This window comes from Urocitellus parryii, chromosome 1 (genome assembly GCF_045843805.1).
Source record: "Urocitellus parryii isolate mUroPar1 chromosome 1, mUroPar1.hap1, whole genome shotgun sequence".
Taxonomy (NCBI): domain Eukaryota; kingdom Metazoa; phylum Chordata; class Mammalia; order Rodentia; family Sciuridae; genus Urocitellus; species Urocitellus parryii.
In genome coordinates, this window is record NC_135531.1 from 252,064,253 (window position 1) to 252,085,947 (window position 21,695).

At 35.9% G+C, this 21,695-nt stretch overlaps 1 protein-coding gene and 1 non-coding gene across 2 annotated transcripts in view; both read left to right on the forward strand.

Annotated features, from left to right (window-relative positions):
* Nbeal1 (neurobeachin like 1) overlaps window positions 1-21,695 on the forward strand; it is a 195,151-nt gene that overhangs the window by 75,079 nt on the left and 98,377 nt on the right. Inside the window, exons 11-17 of the mRNA XM_026405354.2 lie at window positions 2,099-2,185; window positions 4,201-4,287; window positions 15,826-15,924; window positions 16,013-16,593; window positions 17,304-17,436; window positions 18,202-18,321; window positions 19,499-19,802. Of these exons, the coding sequence (XP_026261139.2) occupies window positions 2,099-2,185; window positions 4,201-4,287; window positions 15,826-15,924; window positions 16,013-16,593; window positions 17,304-17,436; window positions 18,202-18,321; window positions 19,499-19,802 (1,411 nt within the window). The remainder of the gene's footprint in view (window positions 1-2,098; window positions 2,186-4,200; window positions 4,288-15,825; window positions 15,925-16,012; window positions 16,594-17,303; window positions 17,437-18,201; window positions 18,322-19,498; window positions 19,803-21,695) is intronic.
* Window positions 19,907-20,012, forward strand: LOC113194336 (U6 spliceosomal RNA). Its single transcript, XR_003302268.2, has one exon. It is a non-coding gene; the product is annotated as a U6 spliceosomal RNA (small nuclear RNA).

Sequence of the window (21,695 nt, forward strand, 5' to 3'; positions counted from 1 at the left end):
CTCTTTTTTTTTTTGGCAGTACTGGAATTGAACAGAGGGCTTTGTGCACACTAGGCAAGTGCCCTGCCTATAAGCTACATCCCTAACCCTTGGAAAGCTTACTTATTTTTACCCGTATTAGCTTCATTAGAGCATTTCTATTTCCTTGCATCTGAATAATATGCAATATTTTTCCCCAAATCTTTGCTGATAATACTAGCTTTCATTTACTAAGTCTGTGTTATGTGCTGCATACCATGTAAATAAACTACCATAGATTATATCATTTAACATGTACAGCTACTTGATGAGATATTTATTATTCTTACCATTTTTAAGAAAACAAACTTGGAGTAATTAGTTTTCCTTAAAACCAAACAGTTAAGAAGTAGGAAAGCCGGGGCTGGGGATGTGGCTCAAGCGGTAGCGGGCTCGCCTGGCGTGTGTGAAGCCCGGGTTCAATCCTCACCACCACATGCAAACAAAGATGTTGTGTCCACTGAAAACTAAATATATATATATATATATATATATATATATATATATATTTTTTTTTTAAATTCTCTCTCTCTCTTAAAAAAAAAAATTGACTTGATTCTCCAGACTCACCATTAGACTCACCAGCTAATATGTACCCTACAAATATTAAAAAAAAAAAAAAGAAGGAAAACCATGATTCCAACTCAGGTCTCTGACTCCAAAAAGCCTATTAAGCTTTATGTACCTGTTATATACTTACCTTTATCCAGTTAATTTTTTTCGTAGTTGTAGATGGACAGAATGCCTTTATTTTATTTATTTTTATGTGGTGCTAAGGATCGAACCCAGTGCCTCACACATGCTAGGCAAGTGATCTGCCACTACAGCCCCAGCACTCCAGTTAATTTTATATTGCAGTATTTTAGCACTTAACTAAACTTTCTGAAATCACAGATTTTCCTAAGAACTTCCTTCTTGGTATGCTTTTATTTTTTTATATATATCTAACTTTTTCTTCTTTCACTCTCATTTGAATTATTTTTGTCTTTAGGCAAACTATGCCAGAGTCCAAAGCCTTTTTGAATGCTGTTTTGTATATAAAACTGAAATTAAGCTGGGTGTGGTGGCACAGGAATATAATCCCAGCTACTTGAGAGGCTGAGGCAAGAAGTTGGCAAGTTCAGGGACATCCCAGGCAATATAGCAAGACTCTGTCTCAAAAATAAAGAATGGCTGGGGATGCAGCTCAGTGGTAGAGTGCCACTGGGTTCAATCCCAGTACCATAGACAAAACAAAACAACAAATAATCTAAAATTAAAATACTTGATTCTTTTTTTTTTTCCCATTCAGAGGAGGGTAATCCTCATGTGTGCCATAAATAATACTAATCTCCCTTTCCAGTATACAAACATATAAATTAAGTTCAACTCTTTACACCTTTGGAGAATATTGTTTTATGATATTCTTTAAAAAAATTCTTTAGTTGTAGATGGACACAATATATTTATATTTATTTATTTATTTTTATGTGGTGCTGAGGATCAAACCCAGGCCTCATGTATGCGAGGCAAGTGCTGTACTACTGAGCTACAACCCCATCCCTGTTTTATGGCGTTCTGATATGATGTACAAATAAGATAAATTTGGAAAATTCTGTACATTGACCTCCATGTGGGGTTATACATTAGCCTGTTGGAGACTCTGAGAAAAGCATTTCAAGATATAACCCTTTCAATAGTTAAATAGTATTTCACAAACTTACTTGACTAAGTACATTATTTACTGTAATATCTTGAGTCTATCTCAGTAGCGGCTTTCTTCCTCCTCTGTGAGGCATTCTTCTGATGTTTCTGTAAGTAGTTAGGAATATTAACTAATTTTAATTATTGTTATTTCTTATTCTAGTAACTTTGAGTTCTAAGGGTGAAATATATCTATGATAATTAGTCATGGTATATAAACTAATATTAGTTTGTTACCCAAAAAGCAAATAATTTGCAATTTCTGGAAGTGATATACTTCACAAGTGGATTCTTGGATTGGTTTTCAAGAAAGGTGGGAATCCATTTAGGTTTCATTTTTCTTAGAGGTAACAATTTAATTTTCTTTCTCCATTATTCTTATCTCTGTTTTTAACAGCTGTTTTTAAATGCTAATAATAAGGTGGCAGACAAGAATGAGAAAGAACTTGCCAACAAATTACTGACAGAAATGAATGAGGACCAGGTATCTACAAAGCCTGCATCTTGTTTCAGCCGAAGTCCAAAATCAGTCAATGGGAATAACTTTCCTGTACTTTTCTTCTTGCTTCTTAAAATACATAAACATTAAATAATTCTAATATTCATTAATTATTTTTGAAAATTACTTAAATATTAAAATAAGAATTACTTTCATCTAAAGGATAATTATCTTGGTGGTTTGTAGAAGCAATGAATAAAATGCTATCTGTGCACATGTATTCTCTTTAGTTTGAGGAGATATAAAGTACAGGAATGGGATCCCAGTATCAATGCTGTCTACCTGATGGTGACTTCATATTTTGGGGGCTTCCTTTTCTAAGCACTTTGGTTTAATTTGAACCTCAGGTATTTGTTTGTGAATATGTATGGTCATTGTTAATATTCTGATTCTTTGCTTCTTATTGACAAATAATGATTATAATTCAATGGACAACCTGAATCTTGGAGGAAGGGAAGAAGATGCTAAACTCTTTGAATGTTAAATTAGCATAAACTCAACTTTCTTCTAGTCTAAAAATTCAACTCTATGTAAGGATAATGAAGCAAACTTACATAGTAAGTGTTACTTCTCATGTGTTAGGTAAATTAATTTGGAAAAAAACTTAGAATGAAGTTTGCTCTTTTCTTTTCCAAAATGTAAGAGAACTTATGTCTTTTATTAACATTATGTTAATATCTAGATTAACAGAGTTGTGGTATAAAAAGAAACTATATTTTAGTGTATTGTTTTCTCAATGGGAAATATTTTACAGAGTACTCTTTTAGATTTCTCTATACACGTTTAGTCCCTCTGAAGCCTACTTATATAGTTTAATAAAATAATTATAATAGTCTTGTAGAAGTTTATGTTATAATTCTAAATAGTGGATATAATGAGGTTTTTTTTAAATTTGTCTTGGACAAAATCTAGCACAGATTTTACTTGTATAAAATTCTGCTGTATGCAGAATGTTTAATATGTACTGTAATGTTTATTGTATATGTAATATGTTTATCCTACATAATATTATTTAATAAATAGCATCAACAAAAACCAGAATTTTAGATTAAATGCCCTACCTAAAGGTGATTGAACTTAGTTCAACACTACAGTTAAATTAATCTAAACAGTTCCCTTTGCATTTGAATTTTTTTACTGGAAGATGGTGAGGAAAATCCTATTTGTGGATTGACTGGCTTCAGAATTTTTCAGGACTATTTATTTTTACATCTTTCCAGTTCTTGTTCTGTGCTTTCATGATAATTATCTATAGGAATATAAACATTCTATGATTTTCAAGGTAAGCCTCTAAGTGATAGTCATGGTCAGTTGTTAAATATTGATTGTTGTTTTTTTGCTATACAGGCAAGGCCCTGAAATTTAACATGTCTGGTTTTTAATGAAGCATAAACAAAATGGAGCTTTTTAAATTCTTTCTTAAAAATTTTAGCACTAAACTTTGCCTTCTCAAAAACATGACAGTGATTATAGATACATATCTCTTTCTTAAACTGTCTCAAAATTTGCATTTTATATAAAACATAACTTATTGTTTGTGAGGATGATTAATTGGTGTATGATGATCAATTTTAATATAGAGTTTGGAAACTAAGTACACTTTTTAGCTATCTCATTATACATGTTAGTGGAATTTAAGCCTAGGAAGTTCAAGTATATCTTTGAAGGGAAATTAAAACATAATAGAATTTCCAATTATAGACCTCCCTTCCTTCCTCTTGAGATTGTCCATTCGTTTTTAAAAGCATGTGTTGAGGTTGGTGGGGTGGGTTTTCCCTCCCCCTCAAAAACATTTAATGTAATGAGTGAATTTTGCCTTATTCTTTTTGACATTTGGCTTATTTCTGTTAAGTAGGTAACTTTTCTTGCAGGTCACAGTGTTTCACATTTCATAGGAAGAGGAATATAATGCATGTTAAGTATTTTTTCAGGTTTTCAGAACAGAGGTTTCCTAAGTGACTAAAAATCTTGACCGATATTGATTTTTTGGTTTCTTTCAGCAGGTGTTTCAGGGACAGTTGGATTGTTTGGCGGTGTCAACCATCCAAGCTTTGACAGCGATAATGAACAAATCTCCAGCTGCTAAGGTAAAACATATCTCCCAAGCTTTGAAATATCTTAGATCTGCCATTATTCACTATATAAATCCCAAAATAATATGTAAAAGTCTATAATACATATGGCTTAATACCTGAAATAAAATAGTTCACGAAATACCTCATCTTAATGTAAGAATACTGATAACTTTTAAAAATATTTTTTAGTTGTAGATAAACACACAGTATCTTCATTTACTTTTATGTGGTGCTGAGGATTGAACCCAGGGCCTCACACATGCTAGGCAGCCACTTTACCACTGAGCTACAGCCCCAGCCCAATTTACTGATAATTTTAATGATAAGCAAAGCCCCAAGGACACTGCAGGATTTTAAAAATCATTGATGGGCCTGGGATTGTGGCTCAGTGGAAATACACTTGCTTAGCAAGTGTGAGGCACTGGGTTTCATCCTCAGCACCATATACAAGTAAGTAAATTAATTGAATAAAGGTATTGTGTTCATCTACAATGAAAAAAAAAAGACATTGTAAATTAGTGAAGATTTCCAGTGTTTTTCAAAGAATGGGAGCTAGCTCTGATATTGAAATGATCTTTTTTTTGAGATTTGTTATAATGTATTCATACATGCACACAATAAAACAATATAATCTGATCAGTTTCATTCCCCAGTATCTCCCCTTTCCCACTCCTCCCTCCCCCTGATCCCCTTCTTCTATTCTTCTGGTCTCCCTTCTATTTTTTTTAATTTGTTCTAATTAGTTATACATGACAGTAGAATGTATTTTGACACATTTTACACAAATGGAGCACAACTTCTCATTCCTCTGGCTGTACATGGTGTAGAGTCACACGAGTAGTGTAATCATACATGTATATAGGGTAATAATGTCTGTCTCATTTTACTGTCCTTCCCAACCCCACAGCCCCACCCTCCCTTCACTCCCCTTTGCACAATCCAAAATTCCTTCATTCTTCCTTACCCTCCCCACACACACACACTATGGATCAGCATCTGCTTATCAGATAAAACATTTAGCCTTTGTTTTTTTGGGATTGGTTCATTTCACTTAGCATGATATTCTCTAATTCCATCCATTTACCAGCAAATGCCATAACTTCATTTTTCTTTAAGGCTGAGTAATATTCCATTGTATATATGTACTATATTTTCTTTATCCATTATCTGTTGAAGGGTATCTAGGTTGGTTCCATAGTTCAGCTATTATAAATCGAGCTTCTATAAACATTGATCTGGCTGAATCACTGTAGTATGCTGATTCTAAGTCCTTTGGGTATAAACTGAGCAGTGGGATAGCTAGGTCAAATGGTGGTTCCATTCCAAGTTTTCTGAGGAATTTTTATACTGCTTTCCAAAGTGATTGCACAAACTTGCAATCTCAACAGCCATGTATGAGTGTATCTTTTTCCCCACATCTTCACCAATACTTATTATTGCTTGAATTCTTTTGTAAAAAATATTTATTTTTTAGTTGTTGTTGGACACAATACCTTTATTTCACTTATTTATTTTTATGTGGTGCTGAGGATCGAACCCAGGGTCTTGCACATGCAAGGAGAGCAATCTGCTGCTGAGCCACAACCCCAGCCCTTGTTTGTATTCTTGGTATTTGCCATTGTGACTGGAGTGAGATGAAATGATAGAGTGGTTTTGATTTGCGTTTCTCTAATTGCTAGAGTTGATGAACATTTTTTTATGTGTTTGTTGATTGATTGTATTTCTTCTTCTATGAAGTGTCTCTTCAGTTCCTTAGCCCCTTTATTGATTGGGTTATATATTTTTTTGGTGTTAAATTTTTTGAGTTATTTATATGTCCTGGAGATTAATGCTGTATCTGAGGTGCGTGAGATAAAAATTTTTTCCTGGTCTGTAGGCTCTCTCTTCATGTTATTGTTTCCTTTGCTGAGAAGAAGCTTTTTAGTTGGAATCCATCCCGTTTATTGATTCTTAATTTTACTTCTTGCGCTTTAGGAATCTTGTTAAGGAAGTCAGATCCTAAGCTGACATGATTTCTTCTTAAATGTAATGTCTCTGTTCTAGTGCCTATTTTTTAAAAATATTTTTATTAGTTGTTGATGGACCTTTATTTTATTAATTTATTTATATGCAGTGCTGAGTATTGAACCCAGTACCTCACACATGCTAGGCAAGCTCTCTGCCACTGAGCCACAAACCCAGCCCGTAGTGCCTAACTCTTTGATCCACTTTGAGTTGATTTTTATGTAGGGTGAGAGATAGAGATTTAATTTCATTTTGCTACATATGGACTTCCAGTTTTCCCAGCACCATTTGTTGAATAGACTATCTTTTCTCCAATGTGTTTTTGGCACCTTTGTCTTATATGAGATAACTGTATGTGGGTTTGTCTCTGTGTCTTCTATTTTTTACCATTGGTCTACTTGTCTATTTTGGTGCTGATACTATGCTGTTTTTGTTACTATTGCTCTGTAGTATAGTTTTAAGATCTGGTATTGTGATGCCTCTTGCTTCACTGTTTTTGTTAAAGATTGCTTTTAAGTGAGTCTTTTGTTAATTTAAAGAATTTGGTTTTATATTATAATTTTTCTTTGTTAATAAAGAAAACCTGTTTTGAGGCTGGGGATGTGGCTCAAGTGGTAGCATGCTCGCCTGGTATTCGCGTGGCGCTGGGTTCAGTCCTCAGCACCACATACAAATAAAGATGTGTCTGCCAAAAACTAAAAAATAAATATTAAAAAATTCTCTCTCTCTCTCTCTCTCTCTCTCTCTCTCTCTCTCTCTCTCTTTTTCTCTCTTTCTCTTTTTTTTAAAAAAAAAAAAAAGAAGAAAACCGGTTTTCTCTATTTAGTCAGTTTATGACTATCCGTAACATAAACATTTTTCACGTGTGATCTGCCCTGTCACTTTGAGGTTTGTTTTTCTAAGTTTTATAGGCATGGTGATTCTGTTTCTTTGATTGTAGTCACTAACTTGCAGGGTTTTATGTCCCTTCTCATTCACTACCTCTGACTGTCCTTCTGTTCACTTATGCTGTTCACTATATGCTGACAACTATTTTATTGAGTAATTGTAATGATTAGTAGGGTCATCTGTATAAAATGGTAAACACAGAGCAAGGCACACAGTAAATGCTAAATAAATGTTAGTGACATTATTACCACTTTATTTACCTATCTCCCACCTCTAACATCTTTTATTCCTCACTTTTCTGGTTCCAGAAATGAACTAATTACTCTCTGTTCCCTGATTCATTCCTTCATTTGTATTCCCTAGTTGGTTTGTCTTAGGAAACTAACTTTTGCCCTAGAAATGTTGTTGAAACTCATGGTTAGGTTTCTATTGAATAAGGTTTTGGATTTTACAGTCCAGCTTCTGACTTGAATGTGCATTTAATTGTTTTTGTAAGGAAGAAATAATTTTTTAAATTTTAAGTGATTGTTTTTTTGAGTGTAATGGATTGCATATAATATATTCTGAAATTCAAAGCTAAAAAATGCTCAAGGTTTTTTAAAGAGTTTTTTTTCCTTTGTTTTTGTTGTTGACTATGTAATACTTTACATGGTTTAAAATCCAAAGGTTATATAACAAATACCCTTTGAAAAAAAGATTTCCTACTATCCTTGGCCCACAGTGCAACTATTTCTCCTTTCTAAAAACAACCAGTTTTACTGGTTTTGTTTAAATCTTTTGATTTTATAATGAGTGTATAAACATCTGCCTAATTTAATGGACTGATTTAGTATTTTCTTTTTTTTTTTTTTGATTTATTTACTTATTTATTGTTGGTCGTTCAAAACATTACATAGTTCTTGATATATCATATTTCACAGTTTGATTCAAGTGGGTTATGAACTCCCAATTTTACCCCGTATACAGATTGCTGTATCACATCAGTTAAACTTTCATTGATTTACATATTACCATTCTAGTGTCTGATGTATTCTGCTGTCTATCCTATTCTCTACTATCCCCCTTCCCCTCCCCTCCCCTCCCCTCTTCTCTCTCTACCCCCTCTACTGTAAATAATTTCTTCCACTTGTATTATTCTTCCCTTACCCCTCACTACCTCTTGTATGTAATTTTGTATAACCCTGAGAATCACCTTCCATTTCCATGCATTTTCCCTTCTCTCTCCCTTTCCCTCCCACCTCTCATCCCTGTTTAATGTTAATCTTCTTCTCAAGCTCTTCGTCCCTACTCTGTCCTTAGTTACTATCCTTATATCAAAGAAGTCATTTGGCATTTGTTTTTTAAGGATTGGCTAGCTTCACTTAGCATAATCTGCTCTAATGCCATCCATTTCCCTCCAAATTCTATGATTTTGTCATTTTTTAATGCAGAGTAATACTCCATTGTGTATAAATGCCACATTTTTTTTATCCATTCGTCTATTGAAGGGCATCTAGGATGGTTCCACAGTCTTGCTATTGTGAATTGTGCTGCTATGAACATCGATGTAGTAGTGTCCCTGTAGCATGCTCTTATTAGGTCTTTAGGGAATAGACCGAGAAGGGGAATAGCTGGGTCAAATGGTGGTTCCATTCCCAGCTTTCCAAGAAATCTCCATACTGCTTTCCAAAATGGCTGCACCAATTTGCAGTCCCACCAACAATGAACAAGTGTACCCTTTTCCCCACATCCTCGCCAGCACTTGTTGTTGTTTGACTTCGTAATGGCTGCCAATCTTACTGGAGTGAGATGGTATCTTAGGGTGGTTTTGATTTGCATTTCTCTGACTGCTAGCGATGGTGAGCATTTTTTCATGTACTTATTGATTGATTGTATGTCCTCCTCTGAGAAGTGTCTGTTCAAGTCCTTGGCCCATTTGTTGATTGGGTTATTTGTTATCTTATTGTCTAATTTTTTGAGTTCTTTGTATACTCTGGATATTAGGGCTCTATCTGAAGTGTGAAGAGTAAAGATTTGTTCCCCTGATGTAGGCTCCCTGTTTACCTCTCTTATTGTTTCTTTTGCTGAGAAAAAACTTTTTAGTTTGAGTAAGTCCCATTTGTTGATTCTAGTTGTTAACTCTTGCGCTATGGGTGTCCTATTGAGGAATTTGGAGCCCGACTCCACAGTATGTAGATCATAGCCAACTTTTTCTTCTATCAGACACCGTGTCTCTGATTTGATATCAAGCTCCTTGATCCATTTTGAGTTAACTTTTGTGCATGGCGAGAGAAAGGGATTCAGTTTCATTTTGGAGCATATGGATTTCCAGTTTTCCCGGCACCATTTGTTGAAGATGCTATCCTTCCTCCATTGCATGCTTTTAGCCCCTTTATCAAATATAAGATAGTTGTAGTTTTGTGGATTGGTTACTGTGTCCTCTATTCTGTACCATTGGTCCACCCGCCTGTTTTGGTACCAGTACCATGCTGTTTTTGTTACTATTGCTCTGTAGTATAGTTTGAAGTCTGGTATCGCTATACCGCCTGATTCACACTTCCTGCTTAGCATTGTTTTTGCTATTCTGGGTCTTTTATTTTTCCATATGAATTTCACGATTGTTTTATCTATTTCTACTAGAAATGCCGTTGGGATTTTGATTGGCATTGCATTGAACTTATAGAGAACTTTTGGTAATATCGCCATTTTGATGATGTTAGTTCTGCCTATCCATGAACAGGGTATATTTTTCCATCTTCTAAGATCTTCTATATCTCTCTTTAGGGTTCTGTAGTTTTCATTGTATAAGTCTTTCACCTCTTTTGTTAGGTTGATTCCCAAGTATTTTATTTTTTTTGAGGATATTGTGAATGGAGTAGTTGTCCTCATTTCCATTTCAGAGGATTTGTTGCTGATATACAGGAATGCCTTTGATTTATGCGTGTTGATTTTATATTCTGCCACTTTGATGAATTCATTTATTAGCTCTAATAGTTTCTTTGTAGACCCTTTTGGGTCTGCTAGGTATAGAATCATGTCATCTGCAAATAGTGATAATTTAAGTTCTTCTTTTCCTATTTTCATGCCTTTAATTTCTTTCATCTGTCTAATTGCTCTAGCCAGTGTTTCGAGGACTATGTTGAACAGAAGTGGTGAGAGAGGGCATCCCTGTCTTGTTCCAGATTTTAGAGGGAATGCCTTCAATTTTTCTCCATTCAGAATGATGCTGGCCTGTGGCTTATCATAGATTGCTTTTACAATGTTAAGGTATGATCCTGTTATCCCTAATTTTTCTAGAGTTTTGAACATAAAGGGATGCTGTACTTTGTCGATTGCTTTTTCTGCATCTATCGAGATGATCATATGGTTCTTATCTTTAAGTCTATTGATGTTGTGAATAACATTTATTGATTTCCGTATATTGAACCAGCCTTGCATCCCAGGGATGAATCCTACTTGATCATGGTGTACAATTTTTTTGATATGTTTTTGAATCCGATTTGCCAGAATTTTATTGAGGATTTTTGCATCTAGGTTCATTAGAGATATTGGTCTGTAGTTTTCTTTCTTTGAAGTGTCTTTGTCTGGTTTAGGCATCAGGGTGATGTTGGCCTCATAGAATGTATTTGGAAGTTCTCCCTCTTTTTCTATTTCCTGAAATAGCTTGAAAAGTATTGGTGTTAGTTCCTCTTTAATGGTTTTGTAAAACTCTGCTGAATACCCATCCGGTCCTGGGGTTTTCTTAGTTGGTAGTCTTTTGATGGTTTCTTCTATTTCCTCAATTGTTATTGGTCTGTTTAGGTTATCTATATCCTCCTGACTCAATCTGGGCAGATCATATGACTTAAGAAATTTATCTATGCCTTCACTATCTTCTATTTTATTGGAGTATAAGGATTCAAAATAATTTCTGATTATCTTCTGTATTTCTGAAGTGTCTGTTGTGATATTGCCTTTTTCATCCCGTATGCTAGTAATTTGAGTTCTCTCTCTTCTTCTCTTCGTTACCATGGCTAAGAGTCTGTCGATTTTATTTATTTTTTTCACAGAACCAACTTTTGGTTTTGTCAATTTTTTAAATTGTTTCTTTGGTTGGATTTCATTAATTTCAGCTCTGATTTTAATTATTTCTTGCCTTCTACTTCTTTTGCTGTTGTTTTGCTCTTCTTTTTCTAGGATTTTGAGATGAAGTATAAGGTCATTTATTTGTTGGTTTTTTCTTTTTTTAAGGAATGAACTCCAAGCAATGAATTTTCCTCTTAGAACTGCTTTCAATGTGTCCCATGGATTACGATATGTTGTGTCTGTGTTTTCATTTAACTCTAAGAAGTTTTAACTTCCTCCTTAGTGTCTTCTAAAACCCATTGATCATTCAGTAACCTATTGTTCAGTCTCCAAGTGATGCATGATTTTTCCTTCCTTCTTTTATCGTTGATTTTCAGTTTCATTCCATTGTGATCAGATAAGATGCATGGTATTATCTCTACTCCTTTATATTGTCTAAGAGTTGCCCTGTGACATAATATATGATCTATTTTTGAGAAGGATCCATGTGCTGCTGAGAAAAAAGTGTAACTGCTTGATGTTGGGTAGTATATTCTATATATGTCAATTAAGTCTAGGTTATTTATTGTGTTATTGAGTTCTATAGTTTCCTTATTTAACTTTTGTTTGGTAGATCTGTCCAGTGGTTAGAGAGGTGTGTTGAAGTCTCCCATGATTATTGTATGGTGGTCTATTAGACTCTTGAACTTGAGAAGAGTTTGCTTGATGAACATAGCTGCACCATTGTTTGGGGCATATATATTTATGATTGCTATGTCTTGTTGGTGTATGGTTCCCTTGAGCAGTATGTAGTGTCCCTCTTTATCCCTTTTGATTAACTTTGGCTTGAAATCTATTTTATTTGATATGAGCATGGACACTCCTGCTTGTTTCCGCAGTCCATTTGAGTGATATGATTTTTCCCAACCTTTCACCTTCAGTCTATGTATATCTTTTCCTATTAAATGCGTCTCCTGTAGGCAGCATATTGTTGGGTCTTGTTTTGTGATCCATTCAACTAGCCTGTGTCTCTTAATTGGTGAGTTTAAGCCATTAACATTTAGGGTTATTATTGAGATATGGTTTGTTCTTCCAGCCATATTTGTTTATTAATGTTACTAAACCTGATTTGTTATCCTCTTTGACTACTTTCCCCCCTTTACTGTCCTACCTCCCATTGTTGGTTTTCAATGTTATTTTCCATTTACTCTTCCTGTAATGTTTTGCCAAGGATTTTTTGAAGAGATGGTTTTCTAGCTTCAAATTCTTTTAACTTTTGTTTATCGTGGAAGGTTTTTATTTCATCTTCCATCCTGAAGCTTAATTTCGCCGGATACACGATTCTTGGTTGAACCCATTTTCTTTCAGTGTTTGAAATATGTTATTCCAGGATCTTCTAGCTTTCAGAGTCTGTGTTGAGAGATCAGCTGTTATCCTGATTGGTTTACCACCAAATGTAATCTGCTTCATTTCTCTTGTAGATTTTTAAAATTCTCTCCTCATTCTGTATGTTGGGCATCTTCATTATAATGTGTCTAGGTGTGGATCTCTTATGATTTTGCACATTCGGCGACCTGTAGGCTTCTAGGATTTGGGATTCTGTCTCATTCTTCAAGTTTGGGAAGTTTTCTTGTATTATTTCATTGAATAGATTGTTTATTCCTTTGGTTTGGAGCTGTATGCCTTCCTGTATCCCAATGACTCTTTAAGTTTGGTCTCTTTATGTTATCCCATATTTCTTGGATGTTCTGCTCATGGTTTTTTAGCAGTCTTGCTGAGCTGTCTATGTTCTTTTCAAGTTGAAATACTTTGTCTTCATTGTCTGATATTCTATCTTCTAAGTGATCTACTCTGCTGTAAGTATTCTCAATTGAGTTTTTAAGTTGGTTTATTGCTTCCTGCATTTCTAGGATTTCTATTTGTTTGTTTTTTATTACCTCTATTTCCCTGTGTAATTGATCTTTTGCTTCCTGGATTTGTTTATGTAATTCATTGTCAAAGTGATCTTTCATTGTCTGATTTTGCTGTCTCATGTCTTCCTTGAGACTCCAGATCATCTGGAGCATGTATATCCTAACTCTTTATCTAACATTCCATCTGTTGCAGCTATTACCTCTTCTAAAGTTGAGTTGACCTGCATTGCTTGTGGACCTTTCTTTCCTTGTCTTTTCATATTGCTCGAGTTTCTTTCTGCTTGGTGAAACTGTTATGTTTTTGAAATTTTCCCCCTATTTATTCATATTGCTCTTGTATAGTTGAAAAATCTCCCTTGCAGGGCCGGTAGTGGCTGTGTTCCTCCTCTAATTGGGGTGATCTGTGTATGATGCTGGCGGGCCGCTAGGCCTGCTCTGCCGGTCGGTTGCAGGTCTGCCCACCCTGCAGGCGCGGGTGGCGGCTCTGCTCTGCCCCCACTCCAATTGTGGTGCCGTGACTACCATGCCCTCGGGTCGTTGGGCCTGATCCGGATGTGGGCGGTGGCTCTGCTCGGCCCCTACTCCAATTGGTGTGACGTGACTACCATGGTGGCAGGCCTCTAGGCCTGTTCCGCCGGTGGGTCGCAGGTCTGCCTACCTTGTGGGCTCGGGCGGCAGTTCTGCTCGGCCCCCACTCCAAATGGGGCTATCTGACTGCCATTCCGGCGGGTCGCTGGGCCTTTTCCGGACACGGGCGGCGGCTCTGCTCCACCCCAACTCCAACCAGTGTGACATGACTGCCTCAGTGCTACGTGTCCACCACGCTGGCAGGCCACCAGGCCTGTCCTGCCAGTGGGTCGCATGTCTGCCTACCTTGCAGGCTCGGGCGGCGGCTCTGCACAGCCCCTATTCCAAATGGGATGACTTGACTACCATGCCGTCGGGTCGCTGGTCCCGTTCCAGGCGTGGACGGCTGCTCTCTTCGGCCCCAGCTGCAGTTGGGGTGATGTGATACCATGCCGGCGGGTCGCTTAGCCTGTTCTGGGCACAGGCGGCAGCTCCACTCTGCCCCTCTGGTCCCCACAGCACCCAGCAGGACCCGGACCAAGAAGCAGTTTCCGTGGGTTCCCCAGCCCTGGGCCTAAGCAGCTCCGGGAGCCTGAACCCGGCCTCTCCGAGCTCGGTGCACGCTCTGCTAGGAGCAGGCTCCAAGAATCAGTCTCCGCGGGTTTCCCAGCCCTGGGCCAAAGCAGCTCCGGGAGCCAGAACCCGGCCTCTCCGAGCCCAGTGCACGCTCCGCTAGGAGCAGGCTCCAAGGAGCGGTCTCCGCGGGTTCCCCAGCCCTGGGCCAATGCAGTTCTGGGAGCCAGAACCTGGCCGCTCCAAGCTCTCCGAGCTCGGTGCACGCTCTGCTGGGAGTAGGCTCAATGACGCAGTCTCCGCAGGTTCCCCAGCCCTGGGCCAAAATAGTTCCGGGAGTCAGAACCCAGCCGCTTCGAGCTCGGTGCACGCTCCACTAGGAGCTGGCTCCAAGACGTAGTCTCCGCAGGTTCTCTAGCCCTGAGTCTGAGCCATCTGTCTGCAGGACGCAGGCAAATACCAGCCTGAAATCACCTGTTCCGTAGCTGAATGAGCTGAGATCAGTAGAAAACAGGGATGATTACATCAGCTCTCCAAGATGGCGGCCGCTGGCCTCCTCCGTGGTCCGACCGGTGTGGAGAACCGAACTGGACCACTTCCCTCCTCCGTCTCAAAGCCAGAATTCAGCACTGAGCACGGCCATTGCACCTCTGGCAGGAGCCCCCAGAATCTGCATCACTGCACCCCCGCGCCAGCACCTCGCCGCTTCCCAGCGCACGCTGCAGACTCCAGCCGTGGGGCGATCCACCGATCAAACAATGCAACCCTCTGTGCGGAGAAATCGCCCGCGTCCGAGCCCCTGCAGCCGTACTTCGCGGGATAAAAATCCCTCCACTAGATTCTGGAGCACCTCAATTTCGCTGGAAATTCCCAACAAGGCAGCCTTCAGCTGTTTCACCTCGTCATTCTCCCCTGCACAGTGACGCGGCGCATGGGGGTGATGCACTCCCTTCGCCGCCATCTTCTCTCGCTGATTTAGTATTTTCTACTTTTGTTGGTTATCTATATATTTCACTGTATGACATTAGGTGCCTACTGTTTTAAAATATATGCAATATAGAACTTTCTAAAATGAAGTTAATGCTCCCAATAATTTAGACCATTTAGATTCAAAGAGCAGAGAGAAAACTCTATGTATTCAGTTTTTTTTTCTTTTTCTGGCCATTACTTAAAATTGCTAGAACTCTTTGGTTCTTTGAGGTTATTATCTGACTCCTCTTACCTCCAAGTCTTCTCATTTTTTTTCTCTATTTTTGTTTTAATTTCACTTAATACTCTATTAATTAAAAATCACTTTAAAAGGTTAAGTGTCATTTGCCATATTCTGTAAGTATTAAAAAAATTTTAAAGACAGTTATGCTCACTTTGTTTTGCATTTTGATAGATTATTATAACTCTTGTTTCAGAAGTTGTAAGGATTCTATTTAAAGATGAACACATGTAATTTGAGAGAATATTGAATTCATAATATTTTTTTAATTTAATATTAAGTTCATTAGCTTTAAAGGGTTTTCAATATTTTTAATATTTCAACAAATCTAGGCATTTAAAATGTGCTTTTATATATTGTTTTCTCCTCTAGGAAATATTTAAAGAAAGAATTGGTTATACACACATGTTTGAAGTATTAAAATCTCTGGGTCAGCCTCCTCTGGAACTACTTAAAGAACTTATGAACATGGTGAGTTTTTAACCTTTTTTTAAAAAGCTAATTTATCTCCATTTCAAAAATGGTAACTAATCTTTTATTTTTTATGTTGTTTTTTTAGGCTGTAGAGGGTGACCATACTTCAGTTGGGATTTTGGGCATTAGTAATGTCCATCCTCTCTTGCTTCTTATCCAGTGGCTTCCAGAGCTTGAATCCCATGACCTGCAAATCTTCATCTCTGACTGGCTGAAGAAAATTTGTTGCATTAATAGGCAGAGTCGAACTACATGTGTCAATGCAAACATGGGAATTAGGATCATTGAAACCCTTGATTCCCATTCTTCCCTTCATCGAATTTGTGCTGAGAACTTGATTGCAATCTATGGTTCCTTGGGGAGTCAGTCAGTGAGCTCAGAAGAAATCCGTAGCTTGCTGAGATTGCTCAGGGTGGATCAATCTGAGTTTATTCATCCTTATACCACTGCTGTGACTCGAGCGATACTGACAATGGCCCGAAAACTTAGTCTAGAGAGTGCACTGCAGTATTTTAATTTGTCACATAGTATGGCAGGAATTTCTGTGCCCCCCATACAGAAATGGCCAGGGTCTGCCTTTTCTTTCAGTGCTTGGTTTTGTTTAGATCAGGATCAGTTGACTCTTGGTGTTACTAACAAAGGAGGAAAAAGAAAACAATTATACAGGTAATGGTATAGTTATGGAATTCACATAAATATTGTCATAGCAGTATATATCCTATGGTTCCCAAATAGGAAAAAGCCTCTGGAAATATCTTACTTTTAAATGTACAAGAATTTATCTGAAGTTTCTTTGTCTTTTAGCTACATGTAGTTTAATTATAAGTGCTTTATTATATATATATTTTTATAATAATTATATAACTCAGATATTTGCTACTTCAGTTCTGAGGTTAGTTTTGGACTATAAAAATGGAAAAGAAAGGATTAATAAACTTCAATGATAATCTTTGTGACCCATTGAAGGTACTATATACTTCTTATATAAAGGACCAGAAAATTTATGTACATGTCTATCTAGACTGCAGTACCTAGTAATTTCTAATTCTTGTGATGTTTAAGACCTTTGTGTATGCTTTCTGAATTTTATTTGGAAGAATATTGAAGATCTTAAATTTTTTTTTAGTTTTATTGTAGTTTGCTAATGGAATTATAGTTATAATGCTGTCTTGTATGATTTGTTAACTCTTATACCAAAAAAAAAAAGATTTTAAAAATGTCTTTGAAACAAAGTTGGACCGATGTGTGGCATTAGAGTTTAAGCTACTGCATTGCTGATAAAGGTGTTCATGATGGCTTTATGATTCTGTGGGTTTCAGTGATGATGAAACTCATCAACTAACTTCAGGAGTTCTGATAATATATATTTGTGTTAGCTTTTTTACAGGAAGTGGCATGGGTTTTGAAGCTTTTATTACCCATTCAGGTATGTTGGTTGTGGCAGTGTGCACCAGAAGAGAATATGCAACAGTTATGCTTCCTGACCACAGTTTCTGTGATTCCCTCTGGGTAAGGCTTTGAGACATCATATTTAACTTGTTGGTTCTTTTCTTGAAAAAACACAATTTGATGCATCTTCAAAGGAGTTTTTTTTTCATTTGCTTTTTGAGAGTCAATTAATTTTTACTTTAAGGTTCACATTTTGGAGTTTGTCAGAAGGTTAATACTGCTTATGTTGTCATAAATATAATTTATGATAGTAAAATTTCTGCTAAAAACTAAAATGAAATGTTGTTATTTCTTTGAGGCCTTCTAAAAGCACATTTAATTTTGAATTTCAATTAAAATGACAGGAGAAATCATTAAAAACAATGCCTTTCTATTGCTTTTTTACAAAAATATTTATTTTTTAGTTTTAGGTGGACACAATATCTTTATTTTATTTTTTGTGGTGTAAAACCCAGCGCCCCACGCATGCCAGGCAAGCGCGCTACTGCTTGAGCCACATTCCCATCCCTCTTTTGCTTTTTTAAAAATATAAAATGTGTCTTTATTAGAAAGATTGATTTTAAAGAATACTCAAAGCTTTGGAAAATGAAGAAAAGACATTATGTTTTGATTTTTTTTACATTTTTTAGAAAAGGTTTAAGTGTTTTATAGTACTACAGAAAAAATTATTCTCACTTTAAGAACATCAGTATAATCAGCAGTTAACTGTGTTTAATCTTAATATTCTGTTCACACAAACAAATTATAGAGTAATACTTTGAAAACATTTGTCATTCCAAAGGCAGTATAATTTTAGCCTTTCACATGTATGTTTTACTTCACCAGCACAACATAACTATTGTTCACATGCCTGGAAAAAGACCCTTTGGTCAGAGTCTTGTTTATATCTATGACAATGGACAACAGAAGGTTTCTGCCCCTCTCAGATTTCCTGCCATGAATGAGGTAAGTATATTTAACCTACTCTTTCAGGCTTACTTGATTGAGAACTCTTAAAGATTTCAGTTAATCTATAAGATTTTGATTATTCAAAATATAGGGCCCTAAAATTTGGAAGTGTATTCTATATATTAAGATAGTAAATTAATATTCATTTGTCACTCTATCATTAGATTTTGTCAGACAGTGTGTTGAAAAGGAAAACAATTCAAGGAAGAAACAAATGCAATTGAAGATTTAAGGGAAAAAAAAAAGACTTAAAACAGGAAGCCAGAGAAATGATTAGATAATTTAATAAAACTCTCTTATGAAATATTATTATGAACTCATTCATTCACATTAATTTGAAATAATGGAGACACTTAAAACTTGCATGTTGGGGGCTGGGGTTGTGGCTCAGTGGTAGGGTACTTGTCTGGCATATATGAGGCACTGGGTTCTCTCCTTAGCACTACATAAAAATAAATAAAATAAAGGTTTTGTGTCCATCTACAATTTAAAAAATATTTTTGAAACACCTTGCATGTTGTAGTTAGGTATAAGATAGACTTTATTTACAGAGGTGGTTCTCAGTGACTACTTATGTAAAAGTTCTTTGAGAATTTTTGGATAATTTTGAGAAAGTCTTTTCTGAAGGTAATGGAATGGAGTAGAGTATTTCTCAAATCCTTCTAGGAGTTGAATAATTTCTTATTGTTTTTGATGACTATTTTAAGATAGCCTGTAATGAACATTATACTGATTCACAATTCTCTGTAAATTTTAAGGGGGAAAAGTAGTTTTTTTCTATTTTAGATAACAGTAAAGCTGTTTAAAAAATTTTTCACAATATACACTCATTAAAATATTTTTAAATCACAAGTATGTAAAGTGAGTCATAAAAATAATACATCTGAATTTTATTGGCCAAGGGGAACTTTGGTAATGATTTCTTGTGTATATACATGCATATATACATCTTGATCCAGTAAAAATAAAACATAATTTTCATTCTGTTTATTTGCTTAGATTTTGCTATTTATTTCTAATTTATTTTTTCCATCACTGGGGATTAAGCCTAGGGCCTTGCAAATACTAGGCAAGGGCTGTACCACTGAGCTATATCTCTGGCTCTCACTGTGTAATTTTAAACATGAAATTTGATATTTATTTAAAATGGTGTAATATTTTGTTTGTTTCTTAGTCTTTTACTTCCTGTTGTATTGGTTCAGCTGGGCAAAGAACCACCACTCCTCCACCGTCTCAAATTCCAGATCCACCATTTTCTTCTCCCATTACCCCTCATCGGGCATCATTTGGTGGAATTCTATCATCAGCCTCCTGGGGAGGAGCAACTGAAAAATCAAAATTAGTTACCAAATTGATATCAGCTGGAACCCAAGATAGTGAATGGGGATGTCCCACATCCCTGGAGGGTCAGCTAGGGTCTGTTATTATCTTTTATGAAGCACTGCAGCCTCCTCAAGTGAAAGCATTGTATTTAGCAGGTAAGCATGTACATTATACTGTTTAATTAAATTTAAAATTTTCTAAAGAAACTATTTGGAGAGTGTATTTGTTTTCATTGAAAATCAAAGGAGTGCTCCCTTCAGCATATAAAATTTAGCACATATACTAAAATTGGAACAATACAGAGAAGATTAGCATGACCCCTGCTCAAGGATGACACGAAAATTCGTGAAGTGTACCATATTTAAAAAAAAAAAAATGAAAGGAAAGGAAAAGTCCCCATGTACTCAATTTGTTTTGTAAGCATAAGTAAAACAAACCTTTGGAAAATATTTCAAGATATCATCCATAAACTGCCAGAATTATTCTCCTAGAGTTGCCATTGCAAAATACGACAGACTTGGTGGCTTTAACAGGAGAAATTTATTTTCTCACAGTTCTGGAAACTAGAAGTCCAAGAGCAGTGTGCATCAAGATTGTTTTCTAGTGAAGCTTCTCTTCACAGTTGTGGGTAGCTGCCACATTGCAGTGTTGTAGGGTTTTTCCTCTGTTTGCATGTGGACTGAATAAAAGACCTCTACTGTCTATTTTCTTGTAAGGAGCCATATCAGATTAGGGATCCACTATTATGACTTTATATAACTTTAACTCCTTAAGACTCTATTTCCAAGTATAGTCATATTGGAGACTATGTCTTTAACATGAATTTTAGGGCCATCCATAACAATGCCAGTTCTTTTGTCAGATATTAGTGAATTGATAAAACAAAATATAAGCTTATCTCCATAAGAAATCATGAGTCTTGTTTTAAAATTTGTCATCTTTATAATTGATGTATTAATATACCTGAAAAAAAATAAGATTGTAGAATTTTTTGTTTTGGCCTTTATTTTTGACCAAGATTTTAAGCACATACACACACACACACACATTAATTATTTTTTAATCATAACTACTTACAAAATTATATTCTAGCAGGATGTTCAGATGTTAAGTCTCTCTGAAAGTCATATACATTAACTTTGCAGAATGGCTTTTTTTTGTGGAGGGGGGTGGTCAACATATCCTTTTTAGATTACCAGAGTTTTGACATGAATGGGACAATCCAGACTTTCAAAATTTATGGTAAACCTTTGAACTCACCAGAATGTTTACAGGTAGTCCATAATCCAAATAAATTAAAACTAGTAATAAGTCATTTTGTTTAGTCATTATGGCTATGTAGTTTACATTTTGTTCTTATAATTTTCCTACTTATAATTCTCCTCTAACAAATAATTATTTTTAGTCTTCATAAGTGATCATTTTAGATGGTTGTATAATGTTTCTTTGAATTCATAATGTGTGATTTATTTAGGTTGTTTATAAAATGTTTAGTATTGGTATAAAACTTCAGTGTTTAAAGTTAATAAATTGTACTTAGTTTTTCTTATTTTGTTGTATGTAATGATAAATTCTTAGGATAAATATTCAATGAATATATTAAAATCTCAGTACATGTTGCATAATCCATTTCCAAAAGGGATATAAGAATTCACAGTGCCCACCAGGAAAACAGAAACATACCAGTTTCACCATAGCATCAATAACATTTCCTTCATTATTCAATGTAAAATAGAACCTTATTTGAACTTGTTGTTCTTCGATTTTTTAGTAAAGTTGGGTAATTTTTTTTCTATGCTCAGGTGCTATTCCATTTCTGTGGTGTCTATTCCCATTGATTGGATGTTTTACTCTCTTCTTATTCATATGAATTTGTTTACATTAGATTAGTAGGTGGACTTTGATATATTTGATAATAGCTTTTTTATGCTATGTACAGTTTCCTTTATGGAGTGAAGGTTGATCCACTTCCTAATTTTTCTAGGTTTTGGATAACTTGGAGGTGATATAAAAACTAAAGTACAGCCAGACACTGTGGCGCACATTTG